This window comes from Corylus avellana, chromosome ca5 (genome assembly GCF_901000735.1).
Source record: "Corylus avellana chromosome ca5, CavTom2PMs-1.0".
In the NCBI taxonomy this organism is placed as follows: domain Eukaryota; kingdom Viridiplantae; phylum Streptophyta; class Magnoliopsida; order Fagales; family Betulaceae; genus Corylus; species Corylus avellana.
In genome coordinates this window covers 796,927-820,522 of record NC_081545.1, presented here as the reverse complement: position 1 = coordinate 820,522, position 23,596 = coordinate 796,927, and the positions used below count along the sequence as shown (strand labels likewise).

The 23,596-nt window shown below is 38.5% G+C and overlaps 5 protein-coding genes across 12 annotated transcripts in view; all 5 read right to left on the bottom strand.

The window, feature by feature from the left end:
* Positions 1 to 1,666: 1,666 nt before the first annotated feature.
* LOC132180319 (putative protein FAR1-RELATED SEQUENCE 10) lies at positions 1,667 to 5,739 on the bottom strand. 4 transcript variants are annotated; one of them, XM_059593104.1, is made up of 6 exons: positions 5,647 to 5,739; positions 5,446 to 5,533; positions 5,266 to 5,334; positions 3,305 to 4,388; positions 2,783 to 3,226; positions 1,667 to 2,679 (listed from the first exon to the last, which is right to left on the bottom strand). In XM_059593104.1, exons 4-6 carry the CDS (start codon positions 4,331 to 4,333, stop codon positions 2,074 to 2,076), a joined length of 2,079 nt encoding a protein of 692 aa, XP_059449087.1. In that variant the 5' UTR covers positions 4,334 to 4,388; positions 5,266 to 5,334; positions 5,446 to 5,533; positions 5,647 to 5,739; the 3' UTR covers positions 1,667 to 2,073. The 4 variants fall into 4 exon arrangements, with proteins under 4 accessions (XP_059449087.1, XP_059449085.1, XP_059449088.1 ...); XM_059593102.1 differs by lacking the exon at positions 5,266 to 5,334; XM_059593105.1 differs by lacking the exon at positions 5,266 to 5,334 and having other exon boundaries at positions 5,446 to 5,524.
* Positions 5,740 to 6,552: 813 nt separating this feature from the next.
* On the bottom strand, positions 6,553 to 9,982 carry LOC132180325 (uncharacterized). The gene is made up of 3 exons (XM_059593117.1): positions 9,784 to 9,982; positions 8,882 to 9,703; positions 6,553 to 8,599 (listed from the first exon to the last, which is right to left on the bottom strand). Exons 1-2 carry the CDS (start codon positions 9,883 to 9,885, stop codon positions 9,041 to 9,043), a joined length of 765 nt encoding a protein of 254 aa, XP_059449100.1. The 5' UTR covers positions 9,886 to 9,982; the 3' UTR covers positions 6,553 to 8,599; positions 8,882 to 9,040.
* Positions 9,961 to 12,466, bottom strand: LOC132180322 (uncharacterized). 5 transcript variants are annotated; one of them, XM_059593114.1, is made up of 5 exons: positions 12,362 to 12,466; positions 12,066 to 12,143; positions 10,794 to 11,448; positions 10,557 to 10,700; positions 9,961 to 10,479 (listed from the first exon to the last, which is right to left on the bottom strand). In XM_059593114.1, the coding sequence occupies exons 3-5, from the start codon at positions 11,419 to 11,421 to the stop codon at positions 9,989 to 9,991; spliced, it is 1,263 nt and encodes a 420-aa protein (XP_059449097.1). In that variant the 5' UTR covers positions 11,422 to 11,448; positions 12,066 to 12,143; positions 12,362 to 12,466; the 3' UTR covers positions 9,961 to 9,988. The 5 variants fall into 5 exon arrangements, with proteins under 5 accessions (XP_059449097.1, XP_059449096.1, XP_059449095.1 ...); XM_059593113.1 differs by having other exon boundaries at positions 12,100 to 12,143; XM_059593112.1 differs by having other exon boundaries at positions 12,371 to 12,466.
* Positions 12,467 to 13,759: 1,293 nt separating this feature from the next.
* On the bottom strand, positions 13,760 to 17,328 carry LOC132180343 (putative pentatricopeptide repeat-containing protein At5g09950). The gene has a single exon (XM_059593138.1). The coding sequence runs from the start codon at positions 17,302 to 17,304 to the stop codon at positions 14,074 to 14,076; it is 3,231 nt and encodes a 1,076-aa protein (XP_059449121.1). The 5' UTR covers positions 17,305 to 17,328; the 3' UTR covers positions 13,760 to 14,073.
* A 1,315-nt stretch (positions 17,329 to 18,643) lies between these two features.
* LOC132180395 (phytochrome C) overlaps positions 18,644 to 23,596 on the bottom strand; it is a 9,038-nt gene continuing 4,085 nt past the window's right edge. Inside the window, exons 2-4 of the mRNA XM_059593197.1 lie at positions 22,090 to 22,906; positions 21,274 to 21,570; positions 18,644 to 19,300 (exon numbers count right to left, since the gene is read on the bottom strand). Of these exons, the coding sequence (XP_059449180.1) occupies positions 19,090 to 19,300; positions 21,274 to 21,570; positions 22,090 to 22,906 (1,325 nt within the window). The 3' untranslated portion in view covers positions 18,644 to 19,089. The remainder of the gene's footprint in view (positions 19,301 to 21,273; positions 21,571 to 22,089; positions 22,907 to 23,596) is intronic.

The window sequence follows — 23,596 nt, the reverse complement described above, 5'->3', positions numbered from 1 at the left end:
CGAATTTTAAGTGCTTGCCTCTCTGGCATTGAATGAGAGAGGAGGCTCCAGGTCCTGAAATGTTCAAACAGGTCTTTGAATAGCTCGGAATGCACCGCCCACCTGCTCGGACACCTCAGGCTCTCGGGTTTCTTCCCCCACAAAATTCAGACAGAAAATATAAGAGAATCCCAATCCTCAAATAACTCTATGGACAAATGCGTACACCAAATTCTTAGGTGGTTAAGTGCACTGCCAAGTCACAATAGCTAGCTAAAGCTTCTGGCAATCGCAAATACTCAAATATAATGGGTGCAATCACTTTTTTTGGGCCACTTTCCCACACATTTGGGGACAACTACCAACCAACCTTTGAGATCCTATGATCTTCAAGCATGTTTAACCGCATGATGAGCTTCCCAATCTTGCTCCGTTCCAACCTTGAAAAGGGAATCTCTATATGCAATCACTTTTTTTTTGTGTGTGTTATTTTGGCGTGCACAAAGGGTCAAATCAACCTCCAACCAAACTTTGAGATCCTCATATCTTAAGGAGCATGTTTCAGTGCGTAATGAGTTGCACAACAATCTTTCTTGGAGTTATCGAAACACAGACCCTACCATCATACACACGAGCTTCCCTTAGTTCTTACTCACTAGTGTCAGTTCTTCCCGGACCGACAATTTTTGTATACGAATCGTGAATCCGGCACTAATATAAAATTAGTACATTCGGATTAAAGGGTTTGATTTGTTTAATTAAATAGATTAGTTTAAGGTTGATACCCATGTCTCGATACGACTTGAACTCGACATGAGAATATGAATTGCCACCCGTATCTGGCATTCTATGGTCCTCAAACATGTTCCGGTTTTGGACGGAATGTTGGCTCAAGAAAGTTGAAACAAGAACACAAACAAAAGCTTAACGTTCGGAAACATTGTAAGACTGATATCGACTTTGCACCTGGCTAGGTTTCCCTGGTGACAAACACCCAAAATATATCAAATCAGCAACAAGGCAAAGTGGGAGACAGGAGCTTAAACGTATTTGACAGTGCCCCCATCAAATGACCCCACAATAGATTTACGTTTACTCCACCTACAGACAAATGAATAAGGAGTATAATCAACCTGTGCCCTTACGAGATCAGACAAAGATCTGTTTTCTACCGGAAGGTTGCCAAATTCTGTGGCAATGAGAGACACGGAATTTAATTCCATGGATTAATGTAACAGGTTCTTGTCGTCCTCTATTTCATTGAACAGCAGTCAATGGTGGCACTCAAGGCTCCAGTCCATGGCATTATTTGTTCCTAGAATGTCGTGTTTCAAAGGTAAGGATGGAAAAACAATGAGATAAAGATTGCTTTCATTCAAATAAATCGGCGGAAGATAAATTGACATTTCACAAAATATCACTCTCTAGAAACTTTCTCCTCTTTTTGAGAACTTGTCTGGAATTGGGTCGAGAAAAGGAGTTAAAAGCCTGAAAGAACTTTTTTTAAAAAGCTTTATTTTTAAGCCTCAAAGTTGAAGAGCTTAGTCATGCTCAACTTCACAAAGCCTTCTCTCAGATGTCTGCGTGCTAATTGGATACCTTCCTTTTTTTTCACCATTCTGATCAACCAATCAAGGAAAAAGATAGGCCTGCATTAAATCTTGATCAACATGAAATAATTGCGACTAGAATACCACTGTCAAATTGGGTAAAATTCAAGGAAGAAGAAACACCACCTTCTTAGTTCACTCTTTTTTTTCTTTTTAAATAAAAGCTATTAAAAAGAGGCACTTTACATTTACACTAACAACTGACCAGTCCTCCCAAAAATTTGCAACATTGAATTAATATTCAAAGGAAAAACAGTGAAGAAGAAAAAAATGAAACTGGTGGAGACTTGTCAAAAAAATCGGTACTCCCCTGTTTGTTTCAAACTATTGACAGGACGAGCTTATGAATGTCAGTTGTTACTTGGTGGTGCATTTCACATGACCTCCTTTCATCTTCCAGACATGGCTAAATCTCTGAAGAAATAGGGTGCCCCCAAGTGAAGAACTCATATCACATTAGCCACCATTTGCTAAATCAACAAACCTAAGATTCACTGACATTGTTAGCTGCCATATTCATGGCAAATTCATCAATGACTGGCATGTTTCTAACATGCTCGAGGAGCCCTGTAAGTTCTCTATGAACATAATTAAAACGTTCCTTAGAGATCAAGGATTCTGTCAATAAAGTTGCAGCAAGGGAATGAAATGCTTGAGTGCACTCGTCGCTGCTGATTTGAACATGTTGATCATCCATGGGAAGTAAAGAAGTCTCTACCCGCCAACGATGCAGAAAATACCTTTCTGGGAGCTCAAAGTAGTTCTTCACTATAAGTACTCGAAGAGAGTGCCTGCATAATATTCCCGAATGTTCAAATTCCTTACATGAACAGTGGATTTGCTCATCATCTGGTATCCAAATCACCAAACATTCCCCATCCATTTTCTTGTAATGTCGCACAAGATAGGATCCATTTGCCATTTCTGTTGTTGCATATTGCATGGACAGCACAATTTCATGTTGTAACACACTGAAAGCATAAGGTGTAAGAATACTTCGTGCATGTTCTTCAATAGGTATGCATGTCTTGATATGCATATACTGAATTCCTTCTCTGGTTTGATTTTGAAGGTTAGCAGCAATTCCAATCTACAAGATCCAAAAAGAAATCTTAAGCAGTTAATCAACTAAGTGGAGGAAGTTAGGGGAAGGGGGAGAGAGGAAACAAAACATAGTCATGTAGGCAGAATACCTGCTCAAAGAATACTTGCAAACACGTCGGTGCACTCAAGATTCTTTTCAAGAATGAGTCCAAAGATTGAGAAAACTCAGCTGTCAACATACGAGCCACGAAGTAACTTCTAGTGTAGGAAAGTGGCCAGGATGCTCGATATGAAAACAGTAATGATATGTGCTTATCTGAAACAAGTCCAAACCGAGCAACCAAAAGATTCCATTGATGTTCAAAATCTTCTACACTCTCCAGATGACACAACATATCAAAGTCAGCTTTAAAATCTGCATACTGTGATCCAAGAGGCAAAGTGAACCAACTAGATAATTTGGACAGAATATGCCATACACATATCACATGTTTAGTATTTGGTAACTCCCTTGCTATAGCATCTCTGAGGCCCGAATCTATATCAGTTAGAATTGTCTGTGGCCGTCTTCCTCTCATAAATCGAACAAAAGTCTGTTCAAAAAGAAAAAATCATAAACAAATTGCATGAAGATAGACGCGAATTAATCACAAGAATTTGCGTCCACAAACCTGTAAAGCCCATGCAAATGAATGAGAATTTTCTTCTTGTAGCAAAACACACCCAAAGAAAATTGCCTTGCCATGATTATCTATACCAAACCATACTCCAAGGAGCAATCCATAGGTGATAGAACGATATGAGGTGTCAAAAGTAGCTACGTCACCAAATACTGTATATGAGCGAACAGAGTCACCAGATGACCATGCAATATTTTCAACCTTACCATTTTCATCTGTGGTATAATCATAAACAAAATCTGGATCCCTATCCACCATAGCCTTGCAGGCATCGACAAGTTCCAGTGTATCATTCTCCCTTTTCTCAGTGAGCAAAGCATCATTTTCTTGTACAGTCTTTTTACATGTCCGAACAAAATTTCTAACATCCTTCTCTATGAACGGCAACTGCCCAGGTTGAACACCCTTCTCTAACTCCAACACTTTCACTATCCGGTTCACAGGAAACCCAGCTTTTGAGAGTAAAAGAATTCGTTCTTGATCAGCCTCCTGTATTTTCCGATAAGCAGGAAGTAGGCGAACTTGGTCATCTTCCAATAATTCATGGTTATGAACATTACTAAATTGTGAAACATACCATTGAGTAACACCATCAACAATTTCCTTTGTCAAATATAATTTTGCATCACATCCACATCGAACTGATTTACGCTCCCTTGGATGCTCCACATTGGCTTTTTTTCTGGGTTGATTAAACCCTGACCGATAACAAACAAAATCTCGTCTATATATACCTAAATTTTGGCTTTCGGTTGATCGTGCTTTTCGAATTGAAAACCCATTCTTCCGGGCAAAATTGCTATAGTATTCAAAAGCATCGTCATCAGTTCTGAAAATTTGACCCACATAAGGAGTAAAGACTGCTTCCGCCGATGATGATGATGGCATTGTTTCACTCTTCAGTAGCTGAGAGCTTACTGAAGCCTGATCATCTCCTTCATACTTGATATAACACTTCCAATCTCCACATGGGCACTGTTGGCGTCGAATCCAGATGTTGTTTGATGGCTTCATCGTCATTTTGATCGCAAAACCAAAAAAAATGTTCCAAAACTCTTGTTCTTTTGTTTTGTAGCTGAGAATACACAGAAAAAGAATAAAATAGTTAAATTATTTGAGGCAGAAGAAAATGAAAACATTCACCCAAAATAAAATTAAATACAATTATTTTCATCAATTAAGTTCATTTATTTATTTGTGTATTGAAACTAAAAGCATAGCAAATAAAGTATCAATATTTGCTTCCATTTGCATATTCCCTTGTTTTCTGATCAACCGTGGACTGTGGAAGCTTTCAAGAATTTAAGGTCGAACTCTCTAACATGAACTTTTCAATGCTTGAGTTAAAAATTATTTTTTCAACTACTGCAAAGATTCGGCTTTGCCCTGAAGTCCTGCTTAGATATAGGTTCAACTTAAAATTGAGTCGACTCTTTTCTTTTCTCAATGAAAAAGAAGAGAGACCACAAACCAAACTTAAAGCAGATAATGAAAATAGTGAAAGCCTCTGACATCAATCTTTCTTACGGGTACTTACTTCTTTGATACCCTGAAAACCAAAAATTCTAAAACTTTTTTTTTTTTTTTTTTTTGATAAGTAAAAAGACAAACATTTTTTCTAAAACATAATACTAAAAACTTCATTTTCTACATTATCCTCAGTTTCAGCACCAAAATGAAGGGAAAGCTAAATAGGAACAAGCTTTCTTGGCCGCATAAACTGTTCAGGTAGGGATACTTGCAAATAGACAGAAAACCAGTCTAAGGGATTTCATTTTCTTTAAAAATGTAGTTCAAGTCATAGCAAACCAAGGAATGAAAAATGAAGTAAAAATGACAAAAAAACAAAAAATCTAATTTAGCTAATACAAGGATCATTTTCATATAGAGAAAGATAAAATCAATAGGACCAGTTAAAAAAACCTAAATTTAGCTTGAGATTGTCTATGTACCACAATTTCAAAGCAGACTCAGGTAGGTCTAACCAAAGGAAACGGACCCAGCTCTAACGGAGATTGACACTTCAAACAAAACGAATAGAAACCCCAAATTTAGCTTCAGATAGTGTAAACTAAAAACTGAACAAAAAAAAAAAAAAAAAACTATGCATTAATTGCGATATTATCACATACCCAGTAAATAAAATTGCACAAAAAAGCCTTTAAATGATTCTAATTTCTCTGCCTTTAACAATGTGGTGTTGCAGAGCACCTGTAAGCACTGATAAGGAAAGTAAAAATTATGGAACAGAATTTGATGAAAGAGTCGAACATCAAGGCAAATAATACAAAAATTAACTGAAAAAACTGATTAATTAGATATAGATTACGTACCAGGACGAGAATCTTGTGAAAAATAATAAAAACCCTAATCAGAACCGTTTTTCAGGTACTCTGTTTTTGTTTGTGCTTTGGGTTCTTCATCGTCCCCTGCAGTAGTTTTACTAAATTTAGTATTCGTATTATTATAATATATTATATATTATTATAGTGTAAGTCAATGGGGGCCCAAAATCTTCGTATGGGCCCTCTTTAGAAAAGCCCAATTCCAGAACCTTGCCAAGTAAGCAAAATGACATGTCATTCACTCGGCTCTATGATGACGTGGCAACAACTGGGATGGGTCGTGGGCTTAACAAACTTATTTGTATGATGGGCCGGTTTGTGGGCCTTATTATGCGGGTCTTCCCAGCATCCCATTGTCTGCTCAAGAAGGAAATGGCATGAATTCAAGAAGATTAATGAAACCAAATTAGTAAATTAATTAGAGTTTATTCAAAACACATTCCTGAAGGGTATAGGCTTTGAATGCTAGGATTATGCATTGAGTTTTTGATAGTAGATCAATAAACATTAAGGTGACTTAGCATCCAAGAAACTCTTATTTTAACTGCACATCCTGCATGAATTTTCTTCCTTTTTTTTTTTTTTTTTTTTTTTTTGTTTGTTTCTTTTGATGCCTTTCATTAGAAGGAAAACTTTGCTGAAGATCCTGCCTTTCGTTGCAATCTAGATTGTAAAAAGTTGCAGTAAACATCGCAGTATAAATAGCATCCTTCTTCATGTTCCCATATCAAAAATGGATCTTCTGACACACAACAAATTCCATCAGCGTTAACATATTGCAAATTGAAAGAAATGAGAGAAATAGATTCATCATTGTTAGTGTGGAAAAAACAGCAAAAACCCCTTTTTTATATGAGTAAATTGCCTTCATGATCTGCCTTTGAGAGCCAATCGAAAGTATAAATATGTGCCTTGGTATGAACTCTTACCCAAAATATGTGCCATACAAGGGAACTATAGGAAGTTTCTCTGTACTATTCTGCTAACTCTTTGGTATTCTTCCTAAATGTACACAAAAGGGCTCTTGTAAGTGCCAGGCACGGAGCCAATCTAACCTAAGTGCTTCCAAGTCTATGCGCAAAGGAAAGTCATGTAAAAACGCCGCAACACATTAGGCACAGTTTGGATACAAAAAGAAAACAAAAACAGCAAAAATCCTACAGAAAATCATGCCGAAGAAGAACTACTTTGGGCTTCATCGGTCCCAGGTTCAGCAGGGTCCTCTTCATGTAGAACTCCTTCAGAAGTGGACCGGCCATCTTGAGCAATATTGTCTTCCAGAGATGCGAGGGCCTCAAGAATCTCGGATCCTTTATTGATTTACCTGAATACTCAATAGCCCCTGAATTCCCATGAGAAACCCAAACCATTCCAAGCCAAAGTGCCATGCAATAACTCAATTAACAGCAAGATGCGAGGTCAAAATGAGAACAAAAATACATGATATCTTTCTGAAGTCATACAGAGCTCAATTGCATACCTTGTTGATCTGCGCTTTGCTCCTTGTAGCCAAAATCCAGATAAGATTCTCTGAAATCTTCTCGCGGAGTATTTACCCTCTAACTTAACCTGAGACCCAGAGTCATGTTCACCTCATCTCCCTCATATAGGTATGAAAAGCTGGGAGGAACGAAACCTATAAAGTCGCTAGTATTTTGTATTTAATAGGAAAAGGACAAAGATAATCTTAAATGGACTTTTTGAAAAAAGAAGATAGCCAAAAATTTCAAATTTTATATTAAGAAGCTCATAACACAAGCAAGTTTATGTATTTCACTCGCCATTTCTCTAAATACAATCATTGCACAGATCCCCCATTTCTCTAAAATTCAGAAACTCATATGAATAAAAGAAACAATAGACAGTTAGACACTACATAGAATGCAAAACAAAAAAGAAACCCTCCAAATGAGACATCTACCAAAGTGAAAATGACCCACTTAGATCTGTAGATGAAAAACAGATTGTGCTGTTAGGAGCTCCAACAATAAACCACCTGGAAAATTGGAAGCCCTTGAATTAGTTGAATTAATGGTTAAGAGATATCCAGTGAAATCGGAGCATAAACTAAAAATGCATCCCCAAAATCGTTCAAATCTAAACTCTAAAGGGCTCAGCCAATACAATGTATCACAGTTCTTTTATTTCAAACTAATCTAATTAACCAAAAATAGGCATTGATATTTTTGATTATTTTTAGATAAAGTGACATGTGGGAAGCTTATATGTAACAAATAATTGAACCAAAATGAATACCAGTGCAGCAAGGTAGTTCTCGGAGTTTTGTTTACAGATTGTATCTTCCACACAATATTTGCTCGAGTTCACCCAAGTGCCAGTTTTCACTCAGTTAAAAAACAATGAGAAATAAAGCACCAAGAATACATCACCTCATCAATTTTATTTATTAAAATTTGTTTATAAATGTAATATTGTCCAAGGAAGCTCTAACCTGTATAGTGTGGGTTTTCTCTAAGCTTTCTGATTCAGTTCTGAATCACTTCAAATCACTGTAATCATCTCATCCATGACAGTAGTCTATCCCTGTGTTTTGTGTGTTTTCACTTTTCAGAGAGGAAGAGATAACCTCATCAAAATCTCCCATAAGGAGGTTGGTAGGTTCCTGGATGTAATGTATAATATGCCTTGTACCTTTTCAATAAAGCTGGTACCGCTTGATGTTGGAGTCTTTCTAATATATAATTAACACTCATACTTATAGCATATGTAGCTAGCACACATACACACACCTGCATAAATATATGAGTTTGAGAGGAAGAGGGAGAGAGAGAACATACAGAGGTTTTCAACTCGTTGGCAGAAGTTGCAGCAATTAACACTTAGTATCTTTGACGTTGTCATAACCAAGTGATTGAGAGTAATATTTAGAGATTTCCAGATGAAACCAACCAATGAATTAATGCATTTGATGTTCTATCTCCTGCAGTTCGGAGAGGACTCAGCTGTTAGTTCATCAATTAATAATTACAGTCGGCACCTATGTAAAGATCCTCTATAAGATGGCACGACCCCTGAAAATGAGCTTGAATATAAGTATGGAATCCAAGGAATAAAAGCCTCTTATTTCTTCTAATCTTGTTCTTAATTGGTAAATCAATAAAGAAACCCTTCCCAGATGCTAAATTGCTTCTACCCTTGTTGCTGTGAAATTTTATAAACAAAGGGCCTCAAGAGTGAGAGAATTTTTTTATTTGAACAATACCTGGAACAAAGTCCTCCGCATCAAGCTTTGAAATGTCCATTTTTGGGGGACCTCCTTCGACCAAGTCCCTGAGGGTGTCAAACCCTTGTGTGAAACCGATGCCCCAGGCGGTTGTCCTGCTCATCCGAGCCTTCCAAAGTTGGCTCTCAAGTTGGGATGTTAAGCTCTCTCAGTTTCCAGGTCTTTCCGGGTAATTTCCAACTTATCTGAAACTGACTCCAACTTCCCCTGGCTGTGCCTCAGCTTCAGTTGAGTATTCTCCAACCCCCTCTGCATGGTACTTAGCTTGATTCCATGCTGGGAGGAACGGGCCAACTCAGCATCAAGTTCGGTCTTGACATCGTTAAGCTCCGTCGTCAACTCAGCTTGTTTAGCCTGAAGATTGGCTTCCACTTTGGCCAACCTTTTCTTCTCAGCTGCTAGCTCCTCCCGAAGACCCTCCAAAGCTGTAGACTTGGTCTTCTCTGACTCAAACTCTTTGTGCAGTGCCTCCAGCTTAGCTCGGGCAGCCCCAAAGTCAGTATCGATTGATCCAAGCTTGGCTGATCTGGCCTTCTCCGATTCTAGCTCCTTGACAGATTTGAGCACGGCCTCCTTCTCCTCCAGTACTGCTCGTGTCAAATTACACTTGGTTACCTTAGCCTTCAGGTCGCTGCAGAGAGTTCTGAAGAGCGCAGTCTCATTAAGTTGGGCTCGAGCATCGTCAAGTTGAGCCTGGGTATCTTTCAGTTTTGCCCGTGTAGTCTCAAGCTCGCCCAAGGATTGTAGGTCATTCTCGTGCAGGTCTTGCTCTTTGCAAAGAGCCAGTGTCTCCAATGCAGCCTAAGGACACATAAAATGGAACAGATAAGTTCAGAGAGAAATAGAAGCTGACTAAGTCCAGAATATGCATAGACTCTTACCTGAGCTAGGAGGCCACATAACCTCTCACAGATGTTTTTGCAAGGCTCTCCCCTCCTCTTCGCCAAGCAGTCCGCAGGAAAAACCTTCTCAAGCACCCTCATTGGGTGCCTGAGCTGTTCTACCCACCTAGCCGGAGAACGGGGACCAGATTGTGTTGTCTGAGGAAGTTCGGCTTGCTCGCCAGAATCAGAGCTCTCAGGCGGGTCAGAGGGCCACTCCCTTCCCTCTCCCTTCAGGCACCCGATCCACACTGTGCAGGGCTCCAGGCTGTTCAGTTGCTACCTCACCATTCCTGCTAATAATAAATAGGACATCAAAACCAAATGAGGCAGAAGCTTCAAGTCCCATAGGCACAGTCCACTCAGGTTGGGCAGCTGGCCCCATTTTTGAGGCCCGAGCAGTCAGCGGTTTAGAAGCCTCAGGCATCGGAACATGATCCAGAGATGTTGCAGGTGTAGCAGCAGCCGAAGGCGCCTCCGCTGACTTGGTTTGAGAAGGGACTTTTTCCTTCCAGAGGCCCTTAGAACTGAACGCAACAAAGGAAGCTAAACACCTCAGAGCGTGAGCGTCCTCGGGAGTAGTATTCTCCCGAGAAGTCTTTGCCTTTTTGCTCGGGCGGGCATCAGCCTCTTTCAAACCTTGAGCCTGGGACTTCTGTGACTTAACAATGGCCCGAGTATCGTTTGAAATTATGCCTGCCAAGGAAAGGAATGTGGTTGAACACACAAAAAAACAGATATAGCCCCTACTGGAATAGGGGTGTCACATTTACCTATCCCTGCTAGAGAGAGCTTAGGGTGAAAAAAGTATTTCTCCATGTTCCCCATGGATGTCAACTCACGAAAACTCCCCTTTGTGTTTGCCAACTGATTCACCCACCCCAACTCCTCCACGCTCAAATTGGGCTTAGAATGAGCTGCATAAGACAAAAAGGAAATGAGCAAACAAAAACGAGCCGGCGAAAACCCACAATGAACAATGGTCAAAAAGAAAACCATAACAAACTCACCTTTTGGGCGAAGGTATCCCCATCTCCTATTGACACCTATTGGCTTCTGTTTGTCCGCCATGTCCATATTCCTGAACTCCCACTCACTGCCGGAGATTAAGAAAAACCTATTCTTCCACTTCTTGTTACTGGATTGGAGATCCGACACAACATTCCATTTGGAGCCGTGACAGTGGAAGGTCCACCACCCGATGTACTTCTCTTCAGGGCGGTAGCAGTACAGGAATTCCTTCACTGACAAATGATGCTTGGCTCCAAAAACAGAGGGTGAGAGAACAGAACAAGCTAATAGGGTTTGCCATGTATTTGGCAGCAGCTGGGAGGGGGCAAGATTAAGGTAGGCCAGCACCTCCCTAACCTCACGGGGAATCGGGAATCGGGAATCGGGAATCGGGAATCGAAGCCCAGCCTTCAGTGAGTCCTCGTGCAGGCCCACTTCGTCCCTGCCAGTGAAGGCGGACACCCTTTCATCAGAATTAGGAATCCTAAGGTTTATAGAGCTCCAGATACGGTAATCCCGCCAAATGCGTCCCAGCTGCCGGTACGTCAGGGTGGAGCACCATCTGTTTGCTTCAAAAGTTTTTGACCGGGCACTAGGCATAGCAGTCTTTGACCGGGTACAAGGCATAGCAGTCTGGAAATTGCTGGAATTTTCCTAAGTTGGTATTTGGAAAACAAAAAATCTCAACTTAACTAACCCCAAGACAATAATCTTTCTTGAATGTAGTTACTTCTTTAATACCTTCATAACCAAAAATTCTGAAACATGATATTCATAAAAATCATTTCTTTCATTATCCTCATTTTCAGCACCAAAATGAAGGGAAAGCTAAAACAGAATGATGATAGGAACAAGCTTTCTTGGAGGCATAAACTGTTCAGGCAGGCGCAGGGATATTTACAAATAGCTAGAAACCATTATAGGGATTCTGATTTCACAATGTGGTTCAAATCACAGCAAACCCAGGAATGAAAAATGAAGTAAAAATGAAAAGAAAAATCTAATTTAGCTAATTCAATGATCAGTTTCATATAGGGAAAGATAAAATAAAATAAAAAAATAAAAAAGAGTTAAAAAACCTAAATTTTGCTTGAATTGTTTATGTACGACAATTTCACAGCAGAATCAGGTAGGTCTAAAAGCAAAATGAAACATACCCAGCTCTAACGGAGATTTGACACTTCAAGCATAACGTATTGAAACCCCAAATTTAGGTGAAAACTAAAAACTGAACAAAAAAATTATGCACTAATTGCGATAATATCACATACCCAGTAAAGAAAAAAGCCCTCAAATCATTCTAACCTTTCTGCCATTAACAATGTAGTGTTGCAGAGCACCTGTAAGCACTGGTAAGGAAAATAAAAAGAGAAATGCTATGAGAACTTCCAAATGCACACTTCGTCTATCATCATTTTTGACGTGACGATGAAAATTACCCTTTAATCTTAAAGCTACATGAGAGAGTGTGAACTTAGGTATACATATATGTAAAATTTGATGAAAGAGTCAATCTTTAAGTTAAATATACAACAATTAATTGGAAAAACTGACTAATTACACTTACACTACGTACCAGGACGAGAATCTCGTGAAAAATAATAAAAACCCTAACCAGAACCCTTTTCAAATACTCTTGTTTTTTGGGTTCTTAATCCTCAAATGTAGTGGCCAGTAGTTTTCCTTTACTAAATTAGTAGTCGTAGTATTATTATTTGTATTTGTATAATGGGCTCAACTGACTCATTTGTATAATGGGCCTGAGTTGTGGGTCTTACCAGTATCCCATTGTCTCATCCACATCCCAAGAGAGACTTTCAAGAAGGAAATGTCATAAATTCAAGAAGATCAATAAACTAAATTAGTAAATTAATTAAAGCTTACCACTACACTAAAGCCATAAAAATAAAAAAATAAATAAAAAATCATTTGGCCCTATGGGGTGGTCCGGCCACCCCCCTAGGGCCAAACTAAAAAAAAAAAAATTAATGGGGTGGCCGGACCACCCCCGTTGGGCCATGGGCTGGCCGGCCACCCTTAGTTTTTTTAAAAATATTTTTTAATTTTTTATTATTTTTATTTTTATTTATTTTTAAATCTAAAATAATATTTTATTATTATTTTTTGTTAGTGTATAGGTGCCCTATTTATGGCTTTAGGATTTCTAAGAAGAAATCATAACTAAAAACTGAATATTCTCCAATCCATTTTGGACTGGAGAGGATTCTATTCCTAAATTTACTCCAAAACATTCTTGAAGGAATACGCATTGAATGCTAAAATTACATTGAGTTTTTATTTTTTATTTTTTATTTTATTTATTTATTTATTTATTTTATATGGTATATCCATAATAATAGTAGTATTTGTGATTGATCTAAAAAAAAAATGTAACAAAAGATTCAGTAGAAATGAGATAAATATTAGAACAATTTGTCAATATGAACATCATAAACTGTCCCTTAGGAAAACCAGTTGTTGCTGATACTTTCTTTCTTGATTCCTTCTTCTCCTCCTACTCTTAACATAAAAGCCATGTGTAACACAAGGGTATCATAAAATCCCATCATCTGGTTCAAGGGGAAAGAACAATCAAGCTTGCATAGCAAAATACACCACTAATATGCCTCATATTTACATCAGAATCTAAGATTCCTCAAAACACAAAACAAAGTAAAAAAACTTCAGTAAAAAGCATCAATTAAAAATCTCTTTGTTCAGTAGCTATCTGCGGAGCCCTACTTCCTTTTTGCAGTAAACATCAAGGTGACTAGCATCCAAGGAAGTCCGATTTTAACTGCACATCCAGCATGTTTTTTTTGGATGTCTTCATTAGAAGGAAAACTTTGCTGAGGATCCTATTATTCGTTGCAATCTACATTGTAAACAGTTTCAGTAAACATAATGGTTGGGCAGTATAAATATCATCCTTCATGCTCCCATCTCAAAAATGGATCTTCTCATACAAACCAAATTCCATCAGCTTAACATATTGCAAATTGAAAGAAATGTGAGAAATAGATCCATCATTATTACAGCGGAAAGAACAGCAAAACCACCCCCTATTCCCTTTTTCATGAGTAAATTGCCTTCATGATCTGCCTTTGAGAGCCAATCAAAGTATAAATCTGCGCCTTGGTATTAACTCTTCCGATACAAAGGAACTGTAGGAAGTTTCCCTGTAATATTCTGCTAGCTGTGCCATGGTATTCTTAACCCTTTAGAAACAATGGACCTTCAGTAAATTCATATTTTTGTAAAATCTAATCCAGTAATTGATTACCAGTAATCCCCACATGAACACTTACCTTCATGAAAATGATGAAATCTGTTTGTATCCCGTAATACTATTTGCCGACCAACAATCTTAGATATATATTTAAAGGCAGTGTGGCAGTCACCACAAACCCGGAGATTTTTCATTATCCTTATAGGCAACCCTGATTTGCGAGTGAGAACAAAAGCAACTGCTAGTTTCTCACTATGATAGCTTAGGAGTTCTTCCTTGTTTTCCAGCTCAAGATCATATAGTGCAAATCTTGTCTCGGGCACATATCCGGCATCTCTCATTTTCCTGTTAAGTTCCTTTAGTTTTTCATATATCAGATCTTTCTCTGGGTGTGATTTGTCTCCAGCCACAAAAACATGAACACCATCCTTCATGGTTACCCAACTACACCCAGCTTCCTTCTTTACAGCTGCTTTCTTCATAGCAATTCTAGCTTTTGCCGCATCTTCCCACCTCCTTCCAGAAGCATACATGTTAGAAAGAAGCACATAGTTAACAGCATTTTGAGGTTCCAACTCCAAAAGCATTTTAGCAGCCCTCTGACCTAGCTCTGTGTTACGACCATTAGCTCGGCAGCAAGCCCCTAAAACTGTCCTCCAAATAAGAACATTTGGTTTCATTGGCATCTTATTGATGAAGTCTTCTATCTTGTTAAGTTCACCTGCCCGCCCAAGGAGATCTACCATACATGAAAAGTGCTCAACTCGAGGAGCCAAACCATATACTTCACTCATGGATGTGAAATGCTTAAACGCTTCATCCACCAAGCCCACATGGCTACAAGCTGATAAGACCCCAATAAAGGTGACATGATCTGGTGGTTGACCATATAACTTCATTTGTGAAAAAAGCTCCAAAGCTTTGTCTCCATGTCCATGGCGTGCATAACCTGATATCATTGAATTCCAAGAATATACATTCCTCACAGGCATCAATTCAAAAAATCTCGAAGCATAATCTATTCTTCCACATTTAGTATACATGTCAACGAGTGCACTGCCAACTACAACATCAGATTCTAAACAAGCTCTTATCGAACAAGCATGGACTTCCATGCCACGCTCTAGTGTTGCAACAGAGGCACAAGCACTGAGAACAGTGGGAAAGGTGAAACAGTCCAATCTCTCACCTCTCTGCATCATAAACCAAACCAAATCCATGGCCTTGGGCAAAACTTCGTTGTGTATGTATCCAGAAATCATAGAATTCCAACTTACTTCATCCCTCCTCTCAGACATCCTAGAAAAAATCCTCTCACATTCATCCATCTCTCCCCACTTTCCATAGCAAGCCAAAAGTGCATTCTCAATAGCAGTATCTTTTGCAACACAGTATTTTAGCACTAGACCATGAATCTGATGGCCCAGTTGATGAAGTGAAAGAGATGACACTGCTGCAAGAATATTTATAAAGCTTACTCTGTTAAGACACCACCCAGCTCGCATCATGTTTAGGAAATATTTTACAGCTTTTACAACTGATGCCTCTGAATCAGCAAAAGCCCCAATAATTGAATTCCATGAAACCTGATCATACTCTGGCATCAAGGAGAAAACTTTCTCAGATTCCATAAGACATCCAGTTTCCGCATATAGTGCAAGAAGAGCATTAGAAACTGAAACATCCAAATCAAGTCCCAATTTAAGTCCTTCACAATGTATTTGCTGTCCCAGCATCTTCCACCCCAAGCTTGCGCATGAACTCAAAGTACTAATCAAAGTGAAATTTGAAGGCATCTCTCCAGTTCTCCTCATTGCTTGGAAGCAATTGACTGCATCTTCAAAACACTCATTCTGGTCAAGACCAGAGATCATGGTGTTCCATGAGATTGAATCTTTATTAACCATGAGCCTAAAAACAGAACAAGCATCAGCAATAGCATGACATTTAGCATACATATTAACAAGCCCATTCCCAATTTCATGCTTGATGTCAATTAAGCCAGTTCGGATTACGTATGCATGGACCTCTGTTCCCTTTCTTTTGCCGTCCTCCAATACAGTGAATTCGGGAAAGGCACTTAATAGAATCACATAGGAATCAAGATTGACATCAACCAAGGTTCTCATCTCCATGAAAACTTCAGCTGCTTCTTCTCCTCGTTTTTGCCTCACCAATCCAACCATCAAACCATTCAGGGAGACCGCATTCCTCTCACTCATCTGCTCAAAAACTTGCTTAGCAAAATCAATCAGTCCAAACCTGGCAAATCCACTTATGAAAGCACTACCAACATAAAGATCCCCAAGATATCCAGACTTCTTAACCCTAGTGAGCATCTGCCTAAGCAAAATCCCTCCACAATCAACTGATGAAGAAGCAGCAGTTATTAAACTTCCAAACGTATACTCATTAGGTTTTGAACTGAATCCTGAACTCTCCTGCTGCATTCTTGAGAAGAGTTCAAAAGCAGAAACTGCATCTCCTCTTTGAGAATAAACTGAAATAATAGAATTCCATGATGTTGAATTCCTGATTTGTATCTGCTCAAAAACACGGCGAGCATAATCAGCAGAACCCAGACAATTCCCATACATTGACATCAGCACATTACACACCACCGCATCAAGTGCATAGTGAGTTTTTGATAGTAACCCGTGAATTTGCATCCCAAATTCAACCCCTGGCGATCCAAATTCCTGGCAAGCTCGAAGAGCACCACCAAAAGCATAGGTATTTGGAAAAAAGCCTTTGCAAATCATCCATTTAAAAGTTGCACACGCCTCATCAGGCATGCGATTCTTGGCATACCCCGAAATCAAACAAGCCCAAGTAACCAAATTCCTCTCGGACATTTCAACAAACAAGTTAAGCGCTGAAACCAAATCACCAATTCTGACATACACATTAATAAGAGTATTGCACAAAAACAAATCATTGGAAAACCCATTTTTGAAAATCTGCAAATGAAGCTCTGTAGCATCTCGCGGACAACAAGAATCTCGGTATCGACTGATAAGAAATTCACGCGTTTCCGAATACGAAACATGTGATGAGGTGGGTGGGGTTGTAACTTGGGAGTGAGATGTTTTGTACTGATCAACTAAGTGTTGTAAGGGGGTGATAGGAGGGGAAGGTCTAAGGTGATTTGTTGGGTTTTGATGTTTGAGGGAAATAGGGTTGTCTTGTGGTGGAATGGGTGAGACAGTGAGCGTAGTAAAAGCAGGGTTTGAATTGTAGGGTAGGCGCCTATGAGTGCATGTAAGGTACCACCGAAACATAGTAGTATTGCTAAGACAGCAACGTTCGGGTAACTTCTTTTGGCGCCTTTGGAGGGTTTTCTCTTGTCAAACTGTTTGGAATTTACATGCTTATTAGGGCATGTTTAGCGTCTTAAACCATCGTTACTAGTTATGTTATAAGATAATGTTATATACTACACAATTATCCAACTATACGGACATGACATTGTCAACCCACCTTATTCAACTTAAAATTTGGAGTATTGTCATTTTTTATACCTATTTATCACACTCATATCACATTAGCTAATGCTTCGTATTTTAATTGGTTAACATGAGAAGCCACTTAAAACACTAACTTGAATGTGATAAATAAATGTGAAACATAACATTACTTTAAAATTTAAGCAATAATACATAAAATAAAATAGAGAAATGTTATTCTTTATACCACAATCATACTATGCTGATGTGACATGGTGTGAATTCAACCATTTAAATTAATATTTTAATATTACTCTTTTGCTGAAACTAGATTTTTTTTTTTTTTTTTCAAAGAAAGGCCAAAGCTCAAAAGAAGTTATTTGGGGCTTTAGAAATTAACTTCAAGGAGCCACTTCATACGAAAATATGAAAACACTTTACAAATTCTTAAAATTTTTTGAGCAATGCACTAATGTAGGGTGATGAGTGATCATTCAAAAGTAAACCGCCCGCCTTTGCACCCCTAGGGTGATCATTCAAAAGTGGCTATTAGTAGGCCAAGCATATTTGTGGGTATCATATTATGCATAAGAAACTCGAAACATATACAAAACCTGTTCATTTGGGTTGCCCAATTGGGATCTCAAAAGCTGTTGCCATTTTTGAATTTCCCAATCCATAGTGTAGACTTACTGTTTTCAATATCCCTCTCATCAAAGATAGGGCTTTTGATAAAGGAGATGATATAACATTTAAATTTGGTTATACATACAAGAGAAGGCGGCAATTCAATCACATTTAGTAGCATGTCTAGAGGCACCATGTCTTTCGCTCTCGCTCGTGCAAGATGGGCCAACTTCCTGTCATGGTAATGTTGGCACTCTCACGCAACTAAGGAGTCACTGATATTTGGTTGATGGTCATAAATTTCGTATAAAAATGATATTATTTAGTAGACTGTTGTATAATTACCATATAACTTGATGATATGTCAGTGAAAATTAATCATTGGATTAGTAATTGTAAAAATAAAAATAAAAAATGACAAATTTTCACTGTCATGTCATTCCAATGATATGAAAATCGTATAACAATCTACTGAATAACCTTATGCATCTTGTAATTGCCTTGTTGCCAAAATTAATATACACTTCTATTGATTCACTTCCAAACATGATACAACAACCCTTTCCTTGGTTTATTCAACACCCCAGACTGCACTCTTCATAGATGAGAGGGAGAGAGGGAGAGGGAGAGGGAGAGATTTAAACGCTGAAGGCTTTAGTCAGTGAGCTCTTCCCAAAACAAAGCTAACTTAATTGAGGAACGATGTTACAACAAAAGAAGTTACAGAAAGGATCCAGATGCTTGAGGTTGTGAGAAGGGTTTTAGTGAACATGTTCTTTACTTCTAGAAACATCAGAAACAGTTACTGCTCTTCAACTCACCTGTTCAGCATTTTCTGGTCATCAATCCAGTTTCCAAAATTGGGCAGCACAAAATTCAAGCATCATCCAGCCTCTGTACAATCCCTGGTCCAACTCTAGCTATATAGGCACTCCTTTTATGGGCATGCCATTGACTTTATTTGGCCAACATCTGCTAGTTTGTTTGTGAAATTCATCTCTCAATGTGGCGAGCCAAGGGAAATTCAATAAGAATTATAAAGGATGATCTCTCTGCTTCCCTCATATATTGCACAGTGCCATTCATGATCTTCACAAGCTTTTGACTTATGCATAGGCCGAGACCTTCCCTCGAGAGACCGTGGCTGTGGTGAAACATCTCTTGAATTAGATTTTCTGGAACCCCAGGTGCCGGATGGGCGATCCTGCCATGTTAAACACCATTAAACTCATTGAGTCCTAATGGATTCTTTTTCCTTTTTCACTTCCCAACAATTAGTCAGGATAATTGTGATGCATGTCACATGGCACAGAATATTAAACACAATGTTAAGGTCATGTAGAATGATATTGTTCTATTTTGTCTTAGTTTCATGTTCGAGTACGTACCTCATTTGCATATGATAGAAGGTAACAACACAAAACTATAGAAAGAACTGCAAATATTCTGAAATCACTTAATTAATGCCCTAAAAAATTTCTAATCCATGCTTCCAACGTTTCACCAAATTTGTGCTGTTCCAAGTTTCTCTTTAGACTAATTAACATATGGTACATCTATATGCCATGGTCTTTATCCTTGATATTGTATTCTTAAGCATTCAACTATGTGATGAAAGATGCAGAAATAACATAAAGGATAGGCATGAGGAAATGAAAAGGACACTAGTGAAAAAAAAAAAAAAAAAACTTTTTGGAGAGGGTTACAGATGGCAGAGAAAGGGTAAAAACAATTGGCACAATTGGAATACATATTATCAAGAGTTTAACTTTGGTCCGGATGAGCCTTAAAAACCCCCTATTTACAGCGCCCAATCAATAACTGCCACATAAGCAAAAGCACAACAAGTGCACAAAATTAAACTACACCCCAATTCACCAGATGAAGACAAGAGAAAGAAGAAAAGAGACCTAGCGCTGGCCATGGGTCTGGCCGTGACCCACAGCTGGCCAGACCAGCCACACATGGGGCCAGACCCATGGCTGGCCAGACCAGCAACACACGGCCAGCGCCGTGGGTCTGGCTGGGTCACCCTTTCCGGCCTTTAGGGTGATAAAATCCTTAAAGGGTTAACTTTCCATCTCTAAGTTTTAATTTTGAATCCAAAATTGAGTTCTGAGGCATTAGAAATGGGTTTTAAGGCATTAGAAACGAGTTTTGAGGCATTATAAACAGGTTTTGGGGCATTAGAAATGGGTTTTGAGGCGGGTTACAGCAGGTTTGAAGCGGGTCACGGCTGGTCAGACCCGTGGGTCACGCCAGCCACGCCCCACGCCATGGGTATCTGGCCAGACCCACGACGTGGGTCTGGCCTGGGTTCGCCGGCTATGGGATTTTTTTTTCTCTCTCTCTTTTGATTTGGTGTGGTTGATCTCACTTTCATTTTTTGCATTTTTCTTAAATGGATGATGTGTCACATGGTGTTTGGGTGCTGTAAAATGGCTTGTTTACACCAGGTCTCGACAGTAGGGGCTCTCTATTATCAAATGCATTGTTTACCCACATGTTTTGGAATTACTCTAAGTTGGTTCCTAATGCATTCTAAAATCTTCTTCCCATAACTTTGGACATTCTCAAGTTCGTTTCTGAAGATGTTTTCCCATTTTCGAAAAGATATAATAAGTTTCTCACCCATCCTTCTGAAAATGGATAACTATGGCTCAACATATGTAACAAGGGCGCTGCCATTGCAGCCTTTCTTCCACAAGTATTGAGTAGCAATAGGCATACATGCATCAGAGTACTCACAGTAACAGAAAGTTGGGTTTTTAAAATACTCATCTCATACACCTGATATCCACCCTAATATCCTTGTAAATTTGTAATGCAGTATCCAAGTCCCTTAATTTATTGAACAAAGACCCTCATGGGATACAGTTTAGATGTACTATTGAGCCTCAAACACATACTTGATTCCTTTTTACATTTTTTTGGTGAAGAACACAACTTTGAATTGGTGCTATTTCTAGATGACTTGAAGATGATGATGATATTCAATCCATCATTCAGATATTGTCATTTGATCTGACTTATCAAAAAAAAAAAGATATTGTCATTTGATCTGATAATTACTCGTTATTGAACTTATATGGAAACACATTTAAGCAATATAAACCTTGACAGTTTTTGATTTGGCAATATAAACTATAGAATATTTAAAGGTATGAATGGAATTACCTAAATTCAAGATGGACAATGTGCATTTTCGTCCCTATACGTTCCTTCCTTGGAATCACTCTAAATGAAATAAATGATCCTTCTATTGCAGGGGTGAAGAGGAGTGCATTAGTCAAAAAATGTGAAAGGACCTGCTGAAGCCTCAAGTTGTCTCCATATAAGTGCATCGATGACACTTCAGCAGGTGAATCAAGCATGACCTGCACCTGGCGCTCCTGGCACATACTCATAACTTGATTCATGACAGCTTCAAGAGCTTCCCCGAGGTTAAATTCAGCAGATCTCATTTCCATGTAGCTGCAAACAGGTAGCCCAAAGATCCAAAGGCTTTTCAGAAGGCATAAAATCAACAACAACAATGCAAGAAAAGCAAGCTAATAGAATACACACCGAGCTTCACACAACATGCAATAAGCAAAAAGAGAAGGGCAATTTAAAATGCAATTTGAAATCTAGAAATGTACATGTATGGGTAAATAATGAGTAAAGATGCGACTAGGCCATGAATGATTTACAGGTGGAGACAGAACCCAAGACAATGTTTACAGGACAAACCATATCGTACATACAGCAATTGGGTCTAAGACCATAATGGACCTCAAGTCACATTCCTTTTAATGGATCACAAGAAACTAATGAATTTCTCGGAGGAGAGACCATAAGGTAAAATTGACACAGCAAGATATAGTGAATGTGTATATTTTTTTTGTCAGCAACCACTACATCAAGAATGATAATTACTAGTTCAATATTGAAACATATATACTGATTAAGTACACAAGCATGCCAACAGATGCTCGAGCTAAAAGGCCATACCATTCCTCAATACTTTCAATATCAGTGTCATCAACAACTTTAGCTAATTGTTCCTGACACAACGAGGTCGTCTTAAGTAGCTGCTTCTGCTCTTTGCTTAAATCAGAAGATCCCATTAAATTCTGCATAAACATAACCCCATTAAGAGGCTTTCTGATTTCTCGACGAATATATGCTAGTTTTTTGATGCTATCAGCAGCAGCCTGTTCTGATATCCTCTGCACCTGAAGAGCATACTGAAGTTCTGGACTAGCCACATGCAGAAAGCACAAAACACCAGTAACCTTTCCCTCGAAATCAGTCCTTTTACTAGCAGAAAGTAACGCTTCAACATAATTACCCTGCTTATCATAGAATCCAAATAACAACTTATCAGAATCATGGCCCGCAATTACCCCATTAAGTAGTATCCTTAGCTTGGTTAATGTGTCATGATCTTTAACCCGACAACCAAAATATTTTACAGTGAAAACCTCCCCAAGAAGCATCTGGTCAATTGCCTCTTCCCTCCTCAAACCAGACAATTTTTGCATAGCATCATTCCATTCCAAGCATCGGCCATGCTCATCAGTCATAAAAATTGGAGGAATAAGTGCAGAAGGGCTCCGCACAATTCCAACATAGTCACCTTGCATACGTGTATATTTGTCCCAAATAACCTTTTGTTTTGTAACATCTTGACCAACAAAGCAAACCCCTACAACATTTTCTTTTGTATCCCGGCTGCAACATGAATTAGCAACCAAGATTACAGGACCATTGTGTTCCTGAGGACCATATGTTCTAAGTTTAATTTCAATATTTCGCTCTTCTACACCTGCCATTTTAATATCAGATTAGATGGTCTAGCACAAAAATCATTAGAATAGAAGAACACAATAGGACATGGAGCAGAAAATACAGTTGAGATGAACCTCGAGAAGCAAAGTTGTACAACATATAAGTAATTGGGAAGAGGAGTAACTGACTGAACATAAGATATACAAGCTTTCATTCTACAGTTATACAAGCTTTCATTCTACAGTTATACAAGCTTTCATTCTATAAACCAGGCACATAGTTCTTACATACAAAAACTAAATCATATTACCAGTCAAAAAAGGATTTGATGTATAACTGTAGTTTTTCCATTTATCCGACGTGCATGTGATGGGTAGAACAGAAAGGGTGGGGTTGATGCACCATATTATTTTATTTCAAATATTCATGTATTTTCAACAATACATTGAGTGGGACACGACATAATTTATACTAGGGAAATTATATATAAACTCCTTAGGTCAACGCGCTTTTATTAAAAACTCCCTAGGTGTTTTTTTTCGGAAATTGACTCCCTAGGTCAATCGAAATTACAATAAACTCCCTACCGTCAAAAAATTTTAACAGTCGTTAGTGCTACTCAAAACTCTCCATTTTACCTCATTACAATATTAATTTAATTTAAAAAATTAAATCTTAAAAAAGAAAGAAAAAAAAAAATTGAAGGGTGGCCACCACTCCCCCCCCC